The 23,353-nt window shown below is 44.8% G+C and overlaps 1 protein-coding gene across 1 annotated transcript in view; it reads right to left on the minus strand.

The window, feature by feature from the left end:
• Positions 1-23,353, minus strand: part of CLSTN2 (calsyntenin 2) — an 824,440-nt gene that overhangs the window by 12,349 nt on the left and 788,738 nt on the right. The window contains exons 10-14 of the mRNA XM_075937529.2: positions 22,487-22,653; positions 9,166-9,314; positions 6,091-6,305; positions 1,027-1,197; positions 287-432 (exon numbers count right to left, since the gene is read on the minus strand). Coding sequence (XP_075793644.2) covers positions 287-432; positions 1,027-1,197; positions 6,091-6,305; positions 9,166-9,314; positions 22,487-22,653 — 848 coding nt within the window. The remainder of the gene's footprint in view (positions 1-286; positions 433-1,026; positions 1,198-6,090; positions 6,306-9,165; positions 9,315-22,486; positions 22,654-23,353) is intronic.

The following is a 23,353-nucleotide window of genomic DNA, read 5'->3' on the forward strand; positions in this document are numbered from 1 at the left end:
TGGGGGGAAGGTTCACCATGGTCTAGGTGATGCAGGGGGCTGGCTGCCCCCAGCCCCACCCCTTCTGCCCTGCCCCTTTCAGGAGCATAGAGCTGACCCCTCCCACCTTCCCCAGGAGCCCCATGAAGCTGTTGGCTCTCCTGTGAGCTGCCTAGACCACACAATATGCTAGGTATTTAACACACACAGGAGCACTCTGCCCCTGCCCTGAAGGATAAAGGAAGAGGTGTAGCTTGTCAATAGTAGAAGGAAAGTTTTGGTAAAAATACATCTTTGCATTACTTACCTCCAAGTTGAAATCATTACTGGTGTATCGCCCATTCAGCTCTGAGCACTTGATCCTGAACTTTCTGTCAAAGATGTTGGAAGTGTGCCAATTCCGATAACGAACCTGTCGGAGCACCAGTTCATAGTTTCTCATTGTGTCTACACCTGAATCAATAACACAACATGAATAAATGCCAAGAGATGCTAGAGGGGCAAGCACTGTCAAAACTTTGTGTTTACAATAAGACTATTGTACAGGGAAATCTCATGATCTAAATAAGAAAATGAAGTGGATAGAACAAGCTCAGTTTGTCAAAGATTCCAGTTCATATCAAATTAAGTGAGCAATGTTAAGACTTCAGGAACTGTGAAAACAAACAAACAAACAAACAAACAAACATATAGACATACAACCAATAATTTAGTAATATCAGAAATTACCGTATGGACATATGCCATGTTCTGTGCCCCTCCCCTACTTTCCTGGGGACTCACATCACCACATGGGATATAAAAGGTGGGGCTATGGCCATGCTGACTCGTACAGGGTGAATTATCTGGCAGAGAAGGCTGCATCAGATAATCCCCATGTATACCTGAGAGGTGAGATGGAATTGTTCTTTGTTGAGGCACACTCCATTATTGAGCTCCTTCTGAACAGTGTGGCTCTGATCTGTACTGTTTGTACACACAAAGCAATATCTTAAAAGTAACATTCTAAGAATGTAATGAAAAAATGTAAATGGCGCAATAGCATACCATAGATAGAATACCCTGTTGTGGAGTTTGTGGCATCCAGATGTTTTCCTTGAAGTTCTTTATGATCCAATTCTAAACATTCCTGTCTAGGATCCAGATCCACACCAATTACCAAAATGTCACAGAAATCCAAGTTGTGAAGCATTTCCTCTAACACAACTGGCTTATGGACTGTAAACGCATGGAATGGACAAAACAGAAACAAAATTAGAGAAAAAATGGTCACAAAACCAGTTTCATATTGTAATATGGTTTGCATACAGCTGTCCGCTTTCAAAGGGAATGGCTGAATGGTTCTAAGCATTGTGACAGAGCAGGGGTGATACAGCAGGTGAAAGAGCTTGATGGAAGGGGAAAGAGGCAGAGAGAGTCAGCAATCCTGGCTAATTAGGGGTTGCCTGGAGGCCTATTTAAGAACTTTCCCTATGAGTGAGGGGGAAGAGAGCTGAGAAGGAGTTTGGAGAGCTGTGAAAGAGTGTGGAGAGAACTGAGAAGGAGTTTGGAGAGTGGAGGAGGAGTCTGGAGAGAGAAAGACATCGGAGGAGCCAAGATAACAGCATCAACCTTGTTAAAGACTACAGGGAGACAGCAAATCTCAAACCAAGGCGAGTGAGCCATATACTGTGACTTCTAGCCTTTGGGACTGTGGGTTGAACAGGAGGAGTCAGGGGCCCAGGAGTGGGACTGACCCTGCCACAGCATGTATTAAACATTGACTACAACAGCATGCAAGTGAAAAGCAAGAAATCTGCAATACTCATATGACCTCTGACCATCACGTTTAAGTACTTTGATGGATCAACAATATAGGAAAATCATAATAAAAAGCACTCAAGAATATGTCAGAAATATTACTTTGAAACATGAGTTTGGAAATAAATTCACACATGAACAATTTTGATTTTCAACACTACATTCACAGTACATTACTACATGTGCCTAGGAGCTGTGAACATAAATCTTCTTTTTGTGATTTCACGATTCTCTCAATTATTCTATGTCTCATAAAGAATTTTGCATTGCCAAGGATGCTATGCTAATCTGTCCAAGACCTGGCATGGTCATAAACTGTGAATGACCATGCATTTTCCAGGTTCAAAGTAATTGAGTTGTAAACTGACTGTGCTTCAGTGAGTAGGATAAAATCTATCCTGTCACAGAAGAGAGAATCAGATGCATATTTAATATTTTAATCCTCTGGTCCACTTGGCACAAAGTGGCTGGAACACTGGCTTAACTGGCTCCCTGCAGATACCTTTTGCATAATATAAATCACTGGGATTTCACACCAGCTGTCACCCATCCACTGGCTCTCAACTTAGGGGGTGCTCCGAGGAGAAAAGGATTCAAGTAAGCACCATACTATTCTCTGGCTATCTCCATTTGCTGGAATAGCGCATCAGGGCTGTGGATTGTAGGATACAACATTGCTGTGACTCTAAATTGTGCCAGAGATGCATCCAGCCACCAGTCAGCCTCAAAAGAGGGGCGAAGAAGGGGGCTGGCGGGAGGCACAAAAATGGAAGAATCATCTTTGCCCCAACTCCCTTAGCTATGCCAAGTGAATCTCTGCTACACATAAGGATCTAGCTTGCGGTAAGCAAAAATTCACGGTTAGCTTTACACCTCCATCTGTAGATAAAAGTTTTGGAGTGCAAGAAGGATTCAAGCTGAATAACATGGTAATTATAATGAATCATAATTTAATATTGTTTGCAACAATGGAATCTTTTCCAAGTATTGCAACAATTAAAGTGACAGATTTTTTTTAATCCAGCCATTGTTTTTTACTACTGTTAATGGTAATAAGGTAAGATTTTAAAAAACGACTAAATGATTTAGGGACCTAAATCAATTGGAGTTAGATTCTTAAGTCACTTGTGCACACTGCATAAAAATCTATGCATTAAAAAATACATTTAAATTAAAAATGAGATTGTTTTAAAAATCATTTAGATTTGAAGTTGACAAGGTATGTTAATCCCTCCATTTTCAATAATGTAGTAAATAAATCAAAGAAATAAAATAATAAGAATTACAAGCTTGCAGACAGGTCTCAAAGAAAGTCAAACCACTGAACTAGTCAAAGCCACTGGCTGAAAACCAGAAACTAGAATTCATTGAAATATTAAGCCAGCTTTTGACGGCAGAAGCTTCTTTTGCATAAGCAGAGGGTTTTTTTTTCATTTTAGTTTATTCAGCTACAGATGGACTTCCTATGTCTGGCACCCCCAGGACCTGACTGGTCCAGGATGAGGGATTTTGCTCCACCAGGGGAGGTCATTTCTGGTTCCCTGTAACTGGATCCCCCACCTCTCTCCAGCCTTGGCTCGGCCCATTGTCTTCCCAGCTGACCCCCCTCCTGCGCCACCCAGCAATCCCCCCCCCCCACACACAGCCATGCACCAGGGCTCTGGGTCCCCCAGGAAACCAGACACCACTACTCTGGAGGCCCCTGGGAAGCTGCATGCCTGGTCTCCAAGCCACACTTGGTGACCCCGCTGCCATGTGCTGAGTGGCCCCCCTGGCAACCCGCAGTGGGCAGCATGCTCCCCTGCTAGCCCTGAAGGGCTCCCTACTGTTGGCTGACTACTGGGACTCTCTGGTTCTGCAACATCCATGCCAGGCCAGAGAGTCCTGGTTAAGAGAGTTTCAACATGTACCTCAGTTCAATGACTAGTGCATTCAAAGTTAAGAAACCCACTAGATGTTGAAAAAACAGAGAAGCTTGTTTTCCTCTTCTAATCTATGAATAACAACTTGGTGTGAGAAAATGGGATCTACTAGCTCTCAAATACCAAAGGACATGATGGTGACCAGAAATAATCCATTTATTAACTGTACATACTATTTCATTTGTTGAATACATCAGTTTTAAATGCAACATGTATTTTGATAAACAATTTTTCCTAATCTATGGTTCACATTCAAGATAGTTTTAGTAAAAACAAAATTAAAAAATATTGGTTTTGTACAATTTAATTGGATTTGAATTTTCATCCATATAGACAATGACCAGAATCACAAGTTAAAATGAATTAGTATTCAAATAACTGTGTATCAATACAGTATATCCTCCTGATTATCAAGAAGTACAGGTTATTAACAGACAATTTAGTTGCAAAACAAATGTTGTAATGGTTAACCCAACAGTAAGAATCAATTTTCCCTTAGCAAAATAACTAAAAAGTACAAGTACAAATCACAATTAAAATCAATTACTTAAAATAAGTTGTCCTGCTTGGTGATTTAAATTACCTTGTTTTAAAATCAATCTGGCCTGCCTAAGACTAAATTTTCAAAGGTATTTGGGTGCCTAAAGAGCCAGTGTCCTTAAATTTATATATCATTAGCAAGTTCAGTTTTTCTGAGAGATGTACAAAGAGTTGCCTATTTTTCTGGTCTGAGGAATGTAGTTGAGAAAAATTACTAAAACTGCTATTTAGAAAAGTTGGATATGCACAAGTGCAAGAGGTCAGATCTAATAAAGCCAAGCTGATGTGATCACAGTGCCACTGGATATACTCTATGAAAACTCTTGACAATCAGGGGAGTTGCCAGATGATTGCGAAAAAGGCAAATGTAGTGTCCCTCTTCAAACAGGGGAAGGAGGAGGATTAGAGAAACTACAGACTGGTCAGTCTCACCTCATTCCCTGGAAAAATCATGGATCACGTCCTCAAGGAATCAGTTTTGAAACACTAAGGGCTCGTCTACATTGGCCCCTTTTCCGGAAGGAGCATGGTAATTTTTGAAATCGCAATAGGGAAATGCGCGGGGGATTTAAATATCCCCCGCGGCATTTAAATAAAAATGTCCTCCGCTTTTTTCCGGCTTTTAGAAAAGCCGGAAAAGAGCGTCTACACTGGCCCCGATCCTCCGGAAAAAGCGCCCTTTTCCGGAGGATCTTATTCCTACTTTGAAGTTTGTTTTGAGTCCCATGCATTGCTACAGACTGGGGACCAACTGAGTAGGCAGCAGTTGTACAGAAAAGGACCTGGGGATTACAATAGACAAGCTGAACAAGAGGCAACAGTGTTGCCAAGAAGGCTAATGGCATATTGAGCTGCATTAGTAGGAGCGTTGCCAGCAGAATGAGGGAAGTGATTATTCCCCTCTATTCAGCATTGGTGAGCCCACATCTAGAATATTATGACCAAATCTGAGCCCCCCGACTCCAGAAAGGATGTGAACAATTTGGAGACAATCCAGTGGAGGGCAAAAAAAAAATTATCAGGGAGCTGGAGCACATGACTTATGAGGAGAGGCTGAGGGAACTGGACCTATTTAGTCTTCTGAAAACAAGAATATGGAGGGATGTAATGTCTTTCTTCAACTATCTGAAGAAGGATTCCAAAGAGGACAGAGCCAGGCTCTTCTCAGTGGTGGCAGATGACAGAACAAGAAACAATGGTCTCAGGTTGAGGAGAGAAGATCTAGGCTGGATATTAGGAAAAACTATTTCACTAGGAGGGGGGTGAAGCACTGGAATGAGTTGCCTAAGGATGCAGAGGTGATGGAATCTCTGTCTTTTGAGGTTTTTAATGCCAAGCTTCGCAAAGCCATGACTGGGATGGTTTAGTTGAGATTAGTCCTACTTTGGGTAGGGAGTTGGACTCGATGACCTCCTGAGGTCTCTTCCAATCCTATGATTCTATGAGTCTATGATTGATTCTGTGATTCTAAAATAGCTGATTAATGGATTTCATTACTTCACAACAGCAGTCAATTGGCAATAAATGAAAAAGTCAAAATATTTCTTGTTAATCCTGTTGAGGACCTCTAATAAGAAGTTGGTTGCTCAAAAGCACAATGTAAAAATTTCCCCACTGTATTAGAGAAAATGTACTTAATGAACATATACATACTAGGCCTGCAAACTTGTACCTGAGGATATGTCCATTTGTTTCGATAATTATTTGAAATACATATTAAAATTGACTAAATTCTTGGTTGTGAGCTCCCTGGGACAGAAATTGCCTGCATTATTTCTGTATATTTCTATATCATACCATAAAGCCTTACCTCCTGCTTGGGACAAACAAGGAAAACAAAAAAACAAACCTGTACTGTTTTCTTCCTGATGTTCCACTTTGGTGACTGTACTGACAATTCTGATGTCTGGTAAGAGAGTCACTCCTCTTTCACTTTCAAATTGTGTCGCCGGTCTAGCAAAGTGGTCCATTCCACTTATTGTGATCTTGGGCTCATTGGCCTGAAACACCATCACATACGCATCGATATCCGGGATGCTAATGCAGACATCTTCACCAAAACACCTGAAAAATATATTATTCATTAATTGAATGGAATAGTAGTTGTCAGGTAAAAATTCCTCCGTTGCTAGAGGCATACAGTACAAAGCAAGCTACCTCACCCATTCTTTCTGTGCATTTGTCTGTCTTTGTTGTCTTATGCCCAGTGCCCACCTAATTTTTGTGCTTATTGCCCTTGTTATTTAAACTGCCTTTGGCACCCAATCGCTTCATTTCATTCCATGATCCAGCAGCACATATTTCTATGTTCTTACTGTCATGTGTAAAAGCAGTGGTACTAACAGTTCTGGGTTGCACAGTTCATGTACACCTATTTACAAATGTTCACAACTACTGGAAGTACCTTTACATAGTTTAACACTTCAATGGTAAGCGTAATCGTTAGTAAGGTCAGTATGAAAGGAACGTTTAGATACATAATTAGCATTTAACAAAACAGTCAATGGTTAAAATTAAAGTTAATGAAATAGCAGCTAAGTGTTGTAAGCTCAACATTAGGCACCCACATTATCATCTAATGCATATAACACAGTTTTCTTGTTGACTATGAATCAAGAACCTAACCATCCAGTTAAACTGAAAGCATCGTGGACTCAGTGTTGCACATCCTGAACACGAATAAACTTACCTGCAGTCAGTGTGTACTAGTCCTTTACCATGGAGGAATGTTACCATTGTTGCTTACACTTTACTGTGACAGTTGTATGATATCATTTTTACTATATATTTTAGAAATATGCATCTGTCCATCTGTATGTTCATGAGTCTGCCTGTTCAAGAATTCCTCCTAAACAGTAGAAATAGGACCACCAAATTTGGAATGGAGCTTCCTCTTATCATAGCTTTTAAAGATGTTCAATATCGGTTAATTGAATAGTCAATTAACCTCATGAATTTTTATCGGTTAGTCGACTATTCTATAGTCCCGGGGGCGGGGCTGGCAGCCAGTGTGATCTGGCCCCACTCCTGAAGAGCTCCCTGCCACTCCGCACTGCTGTCTCTGTAACAGAGGCAGCAGTGTGGGGTACCAGGCGGGAGCTGGTCTGCGAGGGGAGCCAGTTTAAAAAACAGCTCCCCTCATAGACCGGCTGCCTGTCATTGTCATGGTTGCCTCTGATACAGAAAAAGAAGCACAGGGTGGCAGCCGACCCTGTCTTGGAGGGTAGGGATGGTCTGTGCTCCCAGACCTGGCACGAACCAGAACTGAGTTGGGCTGCCTGCCTGCTTGGCACCTAATGCACTTTAAATGCAGAGCCACAGAAGGAGTAGGTCTCAGATGTGGCACAAGCCAGCCCTGAGCTGGGCTGCTGGCCAGCCAGCTAAAAAATGTACTGGCAGGGGGGGTGAGCAATGCGTGTAGTCTATAGCATCAACGTATAAGCTTTTGCTTATCAGTTATTCGGTTAAACGACTATAATATTACATGCCTAGCCTGGAATGTGATTTTTTCACATCAAATGGAAAGGGAGTGAGTGTGACAGCAAGAACAACCAGCCACAGGTGCGTAGCAAACGCCCCAGCCCCTGCTGCCCTGGACTGCCCTGGGAGCAGCTGCCAGCCGCTGTGCAGGCCCTGCCACCCTGGGCTGCCCCTAGGTTGCCCCTGGGTGACCATGACTCATGGCCCTCACTGCCTTGGGCTGGCCCCAGGGAGAGGCTGGCGGGAGACTGTGCCCCCTCTCCCAGCCCCAGGGAGAAGTTGGCGGGTAACCACCGTCCCCTGCCCTGACCCACTACTTCCTCCCCGAGTGCCTCCATGTCTCCCAACCCCTGCCCAGAGCCCCTCCTCACCATCCAATCCTGACTCCTGAAGCTCCCACACTCCAAGCCTCCTGCCTCAATCCCTCATATCCCCAAGCCACTGCCCTGAGCCCTGCATTGCCCACTCTCAGCCCCCTACTCTGAAGGACCTGAGCAATGCCAGGTAAATCTTCTAGTACAACTACACAGTTGTATGTAGCCCCTGGTGGGCAACTGTATATTTACCTACATCTCTGCAGGTAAGGGTGATTTCAGCTCCCATTGGCCTTGAATGGAGATCCACAAGCACAGGTAAATATAGTGGTGTGGGGGCCTGCAGATGCTAACCCTCGCAGACTGGATCTGGCTCGCAGGCTGGTATTTGCCCACCACTGATGTAGGACTTAGTAATTTCTACTTTGCCCAAGATGTCCAAATGCTACAGTGATTGTGGCCCTGCTACAGCATAGGCCAGAGGTGTTCCTGGCCAATGCAAGCTGCAGGAAGTGGCATGGACCAGGACACTGCTTCCTACAGCTCCCATTGGCTGCGAACAGCAATCCATGGCCAACAGGAACTGCAAGAGGTTGTACCTACAGCCACACAGGTATATAAATGTTTGATGACCCACTGGGGATAACCCTGGTGAACAGCATTCTACCCGTGAGCCGCTTATTGCCCACCCCTCTTGTGGACAAAGGCTATTTCTAGCAGAGAGGCACGGCCCTTGTAGATATACCCTGTATTCATCACAACAGGACTGATTCAGAAGGCTTGGCTCTAAGTATGTCAGAAGAAACCTTAATCAATTGGGCAAATGAGAATAAGTACTCTATTGACATTCCACTGACATACAGCATACACACACTCTTCAAAATAGACTGAATGCTTCATGCTCCAAAAGGTACAAAACTAAATTACATTTACAAGAATTACATTATTAAAAAAAACCATAAGAAACCCACAAATAAAAGCAAATGCAACTCATGACTTCTGCTTGGTAATTTAAAGATGTAGTTTATCAACATATTTTAATTTGAATTCTATTTTTATATTTCAATATTTAAAAATAATTTATTAAGACAATATAACTGATCTAATCAGTTTAACTGAATGTAACTTACTGGACTTTAGATGAGACTTTAAGACGCCGTATGCCTGCGGTAGGGAACTGTCTAGAGTTGATATACGAGACCTTTTGGAGAGCTTGATTTATATTCTCAATATCATCTCCTTCTACGACAAGGACTGACTGGGAAGGGTTGAAGTGATACTGGGGAGAATGTATATAATTAGTATTTAGGCAACAAGTGAACAACATACTTCCAAGGAATTATTTAGAGAGACTGGCTAAAACCTAACAATTTAAGAAACAAATATTATGTACATATTTAGTTTTTAGGAACAATTACCTACAAGATGTTCATCTATCACAAATCTTAGTAACTGTTATTGCTACAGTTAACTGCATAGTAAATTAGAAGCTAGTCAAACTACTGTGAATCTAGACTATTTACCCACCTGCTCATATTTTTGAAATGTTTTTAAGTGCATCTTATTTTTATTACAGAATATGATAGGAAAAATTATTGCTGGTAGACAATCACAGACTTTAATAAGAGTTATTCAAGAAGCTAATTTGTCCTGCTTTGTTTTTACTTCCTCTGTGTGGGTCCATCTTTGAGTTATGCTTTTTCCACGAGTAAAGAAAGCAATTACATTTCCCTTTCCACAGCCCCACCAATGAAAGTCACAAACAAGGGGATTTTCTTCCCTCTGTCTCAAGATCACTGGATGTAAACTAGGGCTTCCTCCTGCCTAAAACCAGCTGCTCCTTTGAACCAACAGGTCTTATTAGAGAATCAATGGTCATCCTTGTAGCGCTACGAATCTTTCCCAAGCTCATGAGACTGAAAACAAAATCCCAGTAGCCTGCTGACATATGCACCGCTTAAATATATGAATTGCAAATGCTGTCTGGTTTTGCCATCATGAAGACTGTGAGGCTTGTCTACACAACAGCGCTGTGTCTACACTGGCCTCCCTTTCGGAAAAGGGATGCTAATGTAGCACTTTGGAATAGGCAAATCCGCGGGGGATTTAAATATCCCCCGTGGTATTTGCATTAACATGGCTGCCGCTTTTTTCCGGCTTGGAGATAAGCCGGAGAAAAGCGCCAGTCTAGACGTGATTCTCCGGAAAATAAAGCCTTTTCCGAAGGATCTCTTATTCCTATTTGAAAGTTTCGAATAAGAGATCCTCCAGAAAAGGCTTTATTTTCTGGAGAATCACGTCTAGACTGGCACTTTTCTCCGGCTTATCTCCAAGCCGGAAAAAAGCGGCAGCCATGTTAATGCAAATACTGCGGGGGATATTTAAATCCCCCGTGGATTTGCTTATTCCAAAGTGCTACATTAGCATCCCTTTTCCAAAAGGGAGGCCAGTGTAGACACAGCCCAGGATAATGCATACCCCAGAGATGTGATTTCTAAAGCACACTAATGTGTTACACATTAATTGGTTCATGTAGTTCCCACTTATGCACACTAAATCATCCTGACTGTGCATTAATATAACGGTGCGTGAAACACTATGATGTTAAAGCATACTGGGTAACCTGTGACATGCAGCAGCAAGGTCTACACAGACCAATTAATGTGTAACATATCAGTACACTGTGGAAATCATACCCTTGGAGTGTGCACTACCTCACTTTGTAGACAGACCCTAATTCTAAGGTTCCTTGAGAGGGAAATAAGTTTATGTTCGACCGTGTGTGTGTGTGTGTGTGTATGTGTGTGTGTGTGTGTATATGAGAGAGAGTTTGTTGTTAATTTCCTTTTGAAAGACACCTATTAATCAGTCAAGTGAGCCATCTGTGCCGCGTGTAACCGCGGGCAGGTAGTTCGAGCTACCGGGCATTTTAAAATGGCGGCGCCTGGGAACTTGCAAATGAAACCCAGGATATTTAAATCCCGGGCTTCATTTGCAAGTTCGAATGACTACATTAGCCACCCTAGTTCAAACTAGGGTGGCTAGTGTAGCCATACCCTGAGGGTATGTCTAGACTACATGGCTCTGTCGCCAGAGCCATGTAGATTAGTTTACTAGACATACGCAAATGAAGCAGTGATTTAAATAATCGCCGCTTCATTTAAATTACAATGGCTGCCGCGCTGAGCTGATCAGCTGTTTGTCGGCTCAGCGCGCTAGTCTGGATGCTCCGCGGTCGACATCAAAGGCATTTGTCGACCGCCCCGTTATGCTTCGTGGGATGAGGTTTACCGGGGCAGTCGACAAATGCCTTTGATGTCGACCGCGGAGCATCCAGACTAGCGCACTGAGCTGACAAACAGCTGATCAGCTCAGCGCGGCAGCCATTGTAATTTAAATGAAGCGGCGATTACTTAAATCATAGCTTCATTTGGGTATTTCTAGTAAACTAATCTACATGGCTATGGCGACAGAGCCATGTTGTCTAGGCACACCCTCTGTGTCTACACAGCCATTCTGTTATTTCAAAATTATTTCAAAATAACGGGCAGCTTATTCTGCAATCTGTGAACCTCATTCCATGAAGAATAACCCCTATTTCGAAACAGCTCTTTCGAAATAAGGCCTGTGTAGACACTCCCCTGCTGCTATTTTGAAATAGCCCCTCACCAGGGCAATTCTAAGTTATTCCTCCCCAGTGCCTCCTGGGGCTCTAAATCGAGATAGCACATCCACATTAGGGAAACTTGCTTCGGACTTATTTTGAGGTTTCCCTGCAGTGTAGATGTGCTATTTTGAAATAAGCTATTCCAGAATAACTTATTCTGAAATAAGAGTATGTCTACACTACAAAGTTAATTCGAACTAACAGTTGTTAGTTCAAATTAACTTTCATAGCGTCTATACATACAAACTGCTAGTTCGAACTTAAATCGAACTAGCAGAGCGCTTAAGTCGAAATAGATAAACTTCATTCTACGAGGAGTAACGCCTAGTTCAAATTAAGTAGTTCAAATTAAGGGCTGTGTAGCCACTTAATTCAAACTAGTTAGAGGCTAGCCCTTCCCAGGTTGCCCTGGTGGCCACTCTGGGCCAAACCAGGGAGACTTTTCTGCCCCCCTCCCGGCCCCGGAGCTCTTAAAGGGCCACGGTCTGGCTATAGTGCTCATGCCAGTTGCAAGCCTGCCAGCACCCAGCCCGCAGACTCTGCACCTGGCACGGCATGAGCCAGCCACCCGCTGCCACCCAGCCCTCCGCCTCTTCCCAGGACCAGGCCTGCCCGGGGCTGCAAGAGGCAGGCGCCCGCCTGGTCTAGTGCGGAGAGTGTTGACCTCATCGAGGTTTGGGGGGAGGCCTCCAACGTCCATGACCTCCGCACTAGGTACAGGAATGCGGCCATCTAGGGCAGGATAGCTGCCAGCCTGGCCACCAAAGGCCACATGCAAACCCAGGAGCAGGTTTGCATGAAAATCAAGTTGGTCCAGTGAGACCCCCGACCCTGAGCCCTGAGCTTAGAACATAAGAACATAAGAATGGCTGTATTGGGTCAGACCAAAGGTCCATCTAGCCCAGTAGCCTGTCTGCCGACAGCGGCCAACACCAGCTACCCCGGAGGGGATGGACTGAAGACAATGACCAAGTGATTTGTCTCATGCCATCCATCTCCAGCCTTCCACAAACAGAGGCCAGGGACACCGTTCCTACCCCCTGGCTAATACCACTCCATGGATCCAACCAGTTCCACAGGTTGACTATGTGCTGTGTGAAGAAGAACTTTTGCTTAGTTTTAAACCTGCTACCCATTCATTTCATTTGGTGTCCTCTAGTCCTTCTATTATAGGAACTAATGAAGAACTTTTCTTTATTAACCCTCTCCACACCACTCATGATTTTATAGACCTCTCTCATATCCCCCCTCAGTCTCCTCTTTTCTTGGCTGAGAAGTCCCAGTCGCTTTAGCCTCTTTTCATATGGGACCTGTTCCAAACCCCTAATCACTTTAGTTGCCCTTTTCTGAACCCTTTCCAAGGCCAAAATATCTTTTTGAGGTGAGGAGACCACATCTGTACACAGTACTGAAGATATGGCGTACCATAGTTTTAAACTTCCCCTCTTCCTTCTCTCCCTGGCTTCCTCCTTCCAGCTCCCTCCTCCCAGGTTTCCACCATATTCCGGGAGGTCCTGCAAGCCTCTGGTGCTTTGGAGTGTAAGCAGAGAGCTTGTCGGGCAGCGATCAGAGACTCAGTGCAGAGAGACAGTGGGCACAGGAGACATGGGCAGCAAGAAATGATAATGCTGCTCAGAGAGCAAACAGACATGCTGAAGTCATTGATTAACCTTCAGGTTGAACACATCCATGCTCAGGACCTCCCTATACTCCCCATTCCCCAGGAGAGATTACATAACAGCTACACATGCACCCAGCTGAGAGAGTCTCACTGGTGTATGTGCTGGTGAATTCCCTGTTCCTTTCCCTTTACAGATACTTTTTCCTGTACATATGGAAATTTTCCTCATCACTCCATAGGTATGCTTGCATGGCTGTGGGAAGTGAATTTCAACATACAATGGATGCTGCTCACAATAACAAGAGGTGCATTTGAATTGTTATAATAGCACTTATAGAAAAATGACTGCAAGTTTCATAGCGGGGTGAGATGGGGAGAGAGAGGACAATGTCAGGATCAGCACATTACAGCAACAAAGAATTCTTCTTATAGCCCTAGTATCTGGCTGCTTAAAATTAGCTGACATATTATCTACCTTCATGCTCCACCGTGGCAGAAATTTCTCCCCCTTTGCTTCAGATATTATGAACCACATAGCAACTCTCTATGACCATGGGGAATATTTTCCTTGCTGAGCTCTAACCTCCTGAACAGACAGCATGATGGCCTTTCAAATTGCTAAGGGCACAAAAGTCATTCTGCACTTGGTGAACCTTTGCTGCTGTCAATGTGGCTGATGTACAGCTTCATGAGCCTCAGGAGTAAGGGGCCGTTGGGATCTCTCAGGATGACTACTGGCATATCCATATCCACAATGGTAATGCTTTGTTCTCGAAAGAAAGTACTTACTTGAAGCTTTCTGTACGGATCTGTGTTCCTAAAGATGTGTGGCACCATGCACCTTCCCTGATGACCCACATTGATGCCAGTGAAACAACTCCAGTGATCCTTCAGTGCTTGCAATTCCATGGAAAAGTAGCCCTTTCTGCAAATATACTCCATTCCAAGGTGGTCTGGTGCCAAATTAGGGATGTGTTTGCCGTCTATTATCCCACTAAACGTCTGCAACCTCATTGCTGCCAAACCATCCACTATTTCCTGTATGTTCCTTCATTGCAGCCCTTCATAGCAGGTCACAATTAATGGCCCTGCATACTTGCATCATACTTAACTCCCATGATGGATTTCCCAACTCCAAATGGACTCGCCCTGACCAGTAGCAGTCTGGCATTGTAAACTTCCACGGGATTGCCATTCTCTTCCCCACTATGTGTGCAGTTCCCATTTTGGTGTCGCTGCACCGGGAGGCTGGGGTGAGCTCTGCATACAGTTTTAGGAAGTTCTATGGGCTCATGAGCCCATATTTGCATAATGATGCAATCCCGCCACACACTGCTTATTTCTCAGGCCCAGAAATAAGGCCCAAGACCAATGGTCAACTGTGTGCAGCTGCTCCATGAATAGCAGGTACGCTCTTGAATTGTTTCTTTCCATGGCACACAGCAAGGCAGACATTGCAGCATTGTCATCTCTTATAGCTCCAGAGACACTGCTGGATCAGGCATGGTATGTTCAGTTCAATATTGAAGAGCAGTGCAAGGCCTTTGCTTTCTGACAGAGATGGCAGACATGCAGGTTAGTATGTAAGCAACACAAAATGATTAGAATGGCCATGGAAGGACGAGATGGAAAAAAACCTAATCATGGGATGCTGAACGTGCCCCCAGAAGGCATTACAAACCCTGCATGAAACAGCCTGTCTTAAAACTGTGGCAAGTTGCACAGAGGGATATTTACCCACCGTGCACTGCTCTTGTGTCAATATAAAACCTGATACCATGGATATGCTCCACCAACACAAGGTGGATAGTGTGGACATGCCACAGTTTAATTATAGTGGCAGATATACGCTGGCATAACTTAAGCTGACTTAACTTTGCAGTGTAAACAAACCCTTTGTCTGGGCTGCTTATATTTCATTCTTGGAGGGTGTGGAGAGGGGAGACAAGTTAAAAATACCGTAGAGAGAGTCTGCAACATTTGTTGCAAGTTAGGAAGGAGCAAGAAGATAAAAATTGAAACATAAGAAATCTTGTTATAGTATTAAACTGTCCTTTCCTGGAGTGCAGCTACACAATTTGAGCTATGTGTATCTTATTTTGATCTGTGCACAGTCTACACAGTGCCAAATTCTGAAATAAACTGCTATTTCAAAACTTCCCTTAACCCTTGTGGAACGAGGGTTGCAGGGATGTTGGACCATTGGGTCATTATTTTGAAATCTATTTTGAAATAATGGTCTGGTTCAAAAGACATTAAATAGCTATTTTGGGATACCTCTGGAACCCCAAAATAGTGCTACAGTCTAGACCAGTGGTCTCCAACATGGTGCCTGCGGATGCCATGGCGCCCATCAGGGTATTTGTGTGTGCCCACCGAAACATCTGGGCTGGTCCCGCCCCCGGTGCGCGGCACATGTGCGATGCCGGCCCTGGGCTCAGAGCACATGGGTGGCCCCTACCCCCGGCACGTGGCACATGTGCAGTGCCGGCCCCAGGTGCAGGGCGTGTGGGCAGTACCTGCCCCGAGTGCGCGGCACATGCGCGGTGCCAGCCCTGGGCTCAGGGTGTGTGGGTGGTCCCCACCCCCAGGCGCGCGGCGCATGCATGGCCCCACCCCTGGAAGTGCAGCCCGTGAGCAGCCCCGCCCCCAGACGCCCGGCACGTGAGCGGCCCCGCCCCTGGGCGCCTGGCAGCCACGAAAGGTTGGGGACCACTGGTTTAGATGTTCCCCTAGATAAGTACATATTGACAATACTATTGACTTTTAGCATTAGCTAATGTCATTTTCCTTCAGAAGGTGGTACAAATATCCATACTGTATATATCCATGTATAGTCACATAAAATATCTGATGTTTGATATCAAGTGTGTTTATTTTGGGACACTGGGCACTGTCTTTTTTTACTAATTTTCCACCCCAGGTCAGATGCCAACTGTGCCTCTTTCATCTGTACTTCCCCCTTTCGGCCCAACAAGGAAACCCTGCCTGGTGAACCTCCAACTGCTCCCTGTTACCCTGCCATTTTTGCCTCCTGTTGTCAACTATGTCAGTCTGGCTGGGAGAAAAAAACAAAACAATCACTTTAAAAAATTTTCATGAAATTGAAAATGTTCTGAAGTTCAATGTGAGACGGGAAAAAAAAATCCCTTGGCTCCACTCCCCTTCCCCCCCCAGTGGCTGGTTCATAGATGCTAGAGCAGCAGTGGGAAGCAAAATTGAAGAGAGGTTTTTTTCCACCCATGCCTGAAACCACAGGCTACTAGAATAATGTCAATTTCAAAATGACAACATGAGTACAATGACTAAGTGTGTTTTTAATAAGTCATGTATAAGCTGATTTATGACATATGAATTTCAATATACTGTACATTTACTGGTATATATTTGCAAGGAAACAGGATTTTCTAGTAAACAGCTTTATGTGACACGCACGAGCTTAATTTTTAAAGGACACTGCCAAAAAGCATGTCATTATACTTTACTGACTCACTGGGATGGAACTCCTATGAAATCATTAATGTTTTCACTATAATAAATAAAACATGAAAACAAAGTACTTTGGTGGGCCTTTTGTGCGGTATTGAAAGGTTAATACTACAAAAAATGTTTCCCTGCAATATATTTTACCCAGGTAAGAATAAGGCAGTGAAATATAGCTATCCAATACTGACATTTATCAGGTTTAAAATAGAACAAAATAAATAATTGTTTTTTCCGGGTATCTAGAATATCCAGAAAAAAATTGATATGACCTAGACCAAACTATATTTTTTCAGAAGTTTTATCAAAATGTTAAATCAAAAAGTTGACAAATTTCATTTGGGGTTAATTTAACACAAAACAAAACATTTCATTTTGGGGTATTTTTAATAAAAGTGAAGGAAAATGAAGGGGTAGATTTAAAAAAAACTACTGGGGGAAGTAGTGGTGGTGATGGAGTTAAGGGCGTTCCACTTCTTATAAATGCTTGATTAGTTATTGTTCCAAAGAGAGTGAGAGATCACTCATCTGGAATGTGGGCGACCCAAATTTGTCCCTGATCCATACTTATGTAAACAACAGGCGAGACGGGGTCCCATCCCAGAATAGCCAATAGCCTACTATTTAGGGGGCACTCAGCTAGGAGGTAGAAGACAAGCTTTCAAGGGGGCTACAACTTCCTCCTTTAGTGGCTTTGTGATTGTCACCTAAATTCTCTAGTGAATCTAGGGGTCCTCTCCAAATAAATTTGTTTTGTTGGAAACTATTCTGTGAATTTGTATCACATTTGTGAGTAGCTTCAGCCAACCTGAAACTTCATTAGTCAGCAAATAAATTGTTTGTCCGAAAATGTTCATCAAACTCATTTAAAAACAGTGAAACAGTCTTACCTTTACCACATAAACCTAAAGCTGTTATTTATGTTGAGTATTACCTGCTCTCACAAGTAAATGTTGAAATCTGTTCCTAAGTTTGTGCATGCAACTTAAATGTTGCCCCTTTGTCTGTAGATGCAATAACATAATGTCATGCCTAGATTCACATATGTAGCTTCTTGAGGGTCTCTATATCACTTTTAATATGCCAGATTTGGTATATGCCAGAGCTCACACAACATACACAATAAATACCATCTTCACAATAGTTTCTTGATTAAAATCTTCCTAGTTAATTGTCTAATTCTCTGTTCTGCTTCAAGGGAAAGTTGTATTGTGATTATCTAAGCTGTTAAAATAACTCAATATTAGTGAACTGGCTAACTCCCCAAAATATGCCAAAGCATGATTGTGGTGCTGGTTAAAAAGAAAATGTATAGTACTTGGGAGTGACACATTTGTTAAAATATGCAGCTTAGAGAAGAGTATTTGCTCTCTAAAAAGTCTCAGTAACTAGAACAGTCCTGGAACTGAAACTTGTTCTGACAAGTTTGTATAAGCATAAAAGCATGAAAATTACATTCAAAATGCTACATATGCATATCCAAGAGAGTAGGGAAAACTATGTGTTAAATTTGGCCCCACTGAAGTCCAAGGACTTTTACCTGGATTTCAATGAGCCAGGATTTTGCCCTAATCCGTGTGGCTGCGTCTAGACTGGCATGATTTTGTGGAAATACTTTTAACAGAAATGTTTTTCAAAAGCATCCGTGGCCAGTCTAGATGCGATTTTGCACAAGAAAGCCCTAATCGCCATTTTTGCCATCGGGGGCTTTTTTGCACAAAACAGTTCTTCCCTGTCTACACTGGCCCTCTTGCGCAAGTACTCTTGCGCAAGAGGGCTTTTTCCCGAGCACGAGTGGGAAAGTATTTGCGCAAGAAGCACTGATTTTGTACATTACAAAGTCAGTGCTCTTGCGCAAATTCAAGCAGCCAGTGTAGGCAGCTGGCAAGTTTTTGCACAAAATCTTGCCAGTCTAGACGCACCCTATTAGTTTAATAACGTGATTATGTCATTAAAGACCATGAGGGAAGGCTTATGTGCAAACACAGTTAGAGCTGCGCATGCAACTTTAATCTTTGCATTTCCTGATTCTTGCATGCTTAATCTCCCCCTCTTAATGTCCTTTTAATGTAGATTTCTTGTGAAACATATGTTGACTCTCATGTTGCTAACACACTCAACCCAGTTGGGCTTAGTTGCCACCAGATGAAATAAAGTTTTATTTATGTTTTCTGTTGCTTTAAAGCTATTTTTGATCAAAATTCAATAAAATAGAGCAGTCTGTAGAATAGGTCCTTGACAGCAAGACCTGGAAAGTCTTAGGAACTATGAAAGTCTTAGGAACTTTCTAAGGGTATGTCTACACTACAAAGTTAATTCGAACTAACAGACGTTAGTTCGAATTAACTTTGATAGGCGCTACACTAGCGGAGCGCTTAATTTGAATTAGGTAAACCTCATTCTACGAGGACTAACGCCTAGTTCGAATTAAGTAGCTCAAATTAAGGGCTGTGTAGCCACTTAATTAGAACTAGCTGGAGGCTAGTCCTTCCCAGGTTTTCCCTGGTGGCCACTCTGGGCCAAACCAGGAAAACTCTCCTCTCCCCCAACTGCGGGCCCTTAAAAGGGTAGACTCTGGCCAGACAGCACTTGCCAGAGCTAGCCCTGCCAGCAGTCTCTGCCCCAACCCAGTGGCCACAGGATGAGCCAGGCAGCCAGTGCCAGCGAGCCGTCCCCCGCCCTGTCCCCCAGCACCCAGGGGCCATCAAGGGGCCGTAGACAGTGCATGCCCTCATGGTCTAGTGCGGAGGACATGGACCTCATTGAGGTTTGGGGGCAGGCCCCCAACCTCCATGATCTCCGCACTAGGTGGAGGAACGCGGCCGTCTACGGCCGCATAGTGGCCGCCATGGCCCAAAAGGCACACAGGCACATGCAAGAGCAGGTGTGCCTGAAAATAAAATAGCTGCAGCAGGCCTACGCCAGGGCCACCAGGGGCGGTGCCACAGCAGGGGCTGCCATCTGCCCCTACTTCCCCGCCCTCGACTGACTCTTGGGTGGGGCGGGGCAGTCCGCACCAGCCCAGGAGGAAGAGAGCCAGGACCATAGGGCCCTGACCCGAGTGCAACAGAGGGGCCAGTGCAAGGAGTTCCAGCACCGGAGTCAGCAGGGTCGTCCAGGGAGAGCATACCGGGTAAGTAGTTCAAATTAAGTAGTTGGGGGGGGGGGGAGGCGGGGAGGGAGACCAGGGACCGCGCGCGTGGGCCATGCCTCCCACGGATCATGCAGACACCTGTGCATGTGCGAGCACATGCCATGCCACCCTTGGGCAGGTGGCTCCAGCTGCGTGACACCCAGGGGCCGTGGCCCAATAGGCACATGCGTGTGTGAAGAGACCTGACATGCTCCTGACCCCGGGGCAGGACCCAGCAGGATGCTTTCCCTTCACACGTCCCCTCTACATGGAAGCAGGGGACATCTCCTCCCCCTCCCCCCCGTCCCAGCCACACTATACTCGGCACAGGGACATGGGTGCGGTCTTGGGGCAGTTCCCAGTCCCGGGGAGAGCCAGACATCCTGACCATAGCCTCTGTACAAGCACAACGGCTCTGACGGTGCAGGGCACAGTCACCCTCATGTCGCGGGGGAGGGGGAGAAAGCGGGGGGACTGAGAATCATCTACTGTGTCCCCAGGGAGAACTGACCACTTCTCTTCTTTCTCTACAGCTGCACCAGCTGCTCATGCAGGGCGCACCACCCCGCCCGGGACATGCTCCCGCACCCATGGCCTGCTCTGGACCACCACCACGGAGCAGGAGTACTGGGACCAGCACCTGGGGTCCTTGCGAGCCCTGCACCGCAGTGGAGGCCTGGATGCAGGCAGACCTTCAGCTCCGCCAGGAGCAGCTAGCTGAGGACCGAGCCAGAAATGCAAACCTACAGGCCCTGCTGCAGAGCATGGTGCCCTGTGCTGGTCCTGCGCCTTCTGCACCCCCAACAACTGTCCCTCCTTCCACTCCTGCCCCCCCTCCCACCTCTTCCTCCTCAACCCCCACACCCTCCTCCTCAATGTCTATCCCCCCCACCTCAACCTCTGCACCCTCCATCCCATCCCTCTGGGGACGCAGAGGCCCCCTCCCTCGCCGTGCTGGGAGGTGGTTGGCCTGGCGAGACCCCCACCCTGATCCCTCAGTTTCCCTTCACCCTCCTTCCCCTTGCTTCCCCCTTCCAGCTCCCTCCTCCCAGTTTTCCCCCTCCCCTCACCCACCCTCTCTCTTCCCCTCTCCCACCTCCTTTCCCCCGTCTCCCCACAGTTTTATTCCTCCTCCTCAGTTTTGTTAAATTAATAGAGTTTGTATTTTTGAACACACGTGTCCTTTATTTTTACATCAGGAAGGGGGGCTAGGGAGGGGTAAGTGGAAGGAGGTGAAGGAGGAATGTGACAGGAGCCCCCGATGGGGAGGACTGGGCTGGCTCTGCGGGCTCCTTGGGGTGGAAGCTCTCCTGCAGGGTCTCCTGGATCCTGACAGCCCCCCGATTGGCCCCCCTGGATGGCAGCCTGCGGCAAGTGCAGCCGGGCTGATGGCTGAGGGTATGTCTACACTACCCCGTAGTTCGAACTAGCGGAGTAATGTATGCATACCGCACTTGCTAATGAAGCACGGGATCTGAATTTCCCGGGCTTCATTAGCATAAGCGGGGAGCCGCCATTTTTAAATCCCCGCTGCTTCGAACCCCGTGTAGCGCGGCTACACGGGGCTCGAACTAGGTAGTTCGGACTAGGGTCCTATTCCGAACTACCGGTACTCCTCGTGAACTGTTTGTCCAGGGTGGGGGTCGGGTCCCTTTAAGCACAGCCCTCGGCTAGCCAGAGGCAGGAGCTCCACATTTAAGCCCTAACCTGATGCCCTGCTGGCACTGGTTCCGGTCAGCCTTTACTTCGGTTCAGGGTCCACTCAATGTGGACGCGCTAGTTCGAATTAGCAAAATGCTAATTCAAATTAGTGTTTAAGTCTAGATGCACTAATTCGAATTAGCTTAGTTCGAATTAACTAATTCGAATTAAGTTAGTTCGAATTAGTGCTGTAGTGTAGACATACCCTCAGGCTACGTCTACACTGGCCCCAAATTCCGGAAAAGGGATGCAAAGCAGGTAAGTCAGAATAGGGAAATCCGCGGGGGATTTAAATATCCCCCGCGGATTTAAATAAACACGTCCGCCGCTTTTTTTCCGGCTTGGGAAAAAGCCGGAAAAAAGCGTCTAGACTGGCGCGATCCTCCGGAATAAAGCCCTTTTCCGGAGGAACTCTTATTCCTACCTGAACATAGGAATAAGAGATCCTCCGGAAAAGGGCTTTATTCCGGAGGATCACGCCAGTCTAGACGCTTTTTTCCGGCTTTTCCCCAAGCCGGAAAAAAAGTGGCGGATGTGTTTATTTAAATCCGCGGGGGATATTTAAATCCCCCACGGATTTCCCTATTCTGACTTACCTGCTTTGCATCCCTTTTCTGGAATTTGGGGCCAGTGTAAACGTAGCCTCAGTGTGTATCATTGACACAATGGTAATATTTTTCTTTCTGGAATCATAGCTCCTCTCATGTTATCCTTTTTTCTTTGCATGACTTTATGGGAAATTATATTGCTTCGAGGAGTACATTTGTACTGTGTGTACACTACGTTGGGCTCTCCACTTCATATATCAGCTCTACATTTTATCAAAGATATCAGTTCATCTCTCACCTTTATTCCTTGGCCAAGACTTTCAAGAGAATTAATATCCAGACCCTCCTTGCAGGCCTGCAAACAGGAAATCACTTTCTGACTCTCAATTTTGCCTGGCCGGATAGTGAGGCTGGCAAGGCTGCCATGGAAATACTGAGCAAATCTGGGTTTTGCAACTTCCCCTCCTAGAAGAAACAGAATGCAAAATTTTTCAGTTGATAATACGTAAATGTAGATATTCCAATGTGTCAGCTTACAATATTGTAGCATGTAAATATAGGTTCAATATCCATTTCAGTCAAATGCTGTTAATCTTCTGCAATCCCGGTTACTAAAATTGAGTGAACGGAGTCTTGACTAGAATATGCTTTATGCGTTGCTGTCATGGCATCCAGGAACACCACTATATTTAAGGTTCAGTCAGCATTTCCATTACTGTAAACTGCTATTTTCATGGATGCTCCAACAATGCACTTGTTGAAACATAAAATTCCCACCCAGGAATGTAGTTATTTCAGAATTTGAAAATAAAAAGGTATTTGACAATTTTAAAATATAAACAGGATGCAAACAAACAGAATTAAATATAACATTGAAATGAGATTTTATACTCCATTTTATGCTTGTGCAGACTAAACATAGTTTTCCATTTATTTGGGTGTGCATATATTTATCTTTCTTTTTTGATAAACACTCGTCCACTTTTCTGGCAGCATGTGCTTTTTTTTTTTTAATGAGGCATTATCATCAAAAGTAGACTCCAGAACTTTGCTCAGCTATAAATTTGCATAAACATTGCCTGACCTTATCCCCTCAGGCAAATCCTGAAAGAAAAAATAGGGTTAGCACTGTATCCTGGAAGTCAACAAGTCTTGGCCTCTGTGG

This window comes from Pelodiscus sinensis, chromosome 10 (assembly GCF_052426305.1).
Source record: "Pelodiscus sinensis isolate ZL-2025 chromosome 10, ASM5242630v1, whole genome shotgun sequence".
Lineage (NCBI taxonomy): Eukaryota > Metazoa > Chordata > Testudines > Trionychidae > Pelodiscus > Pelodiscus sinensis.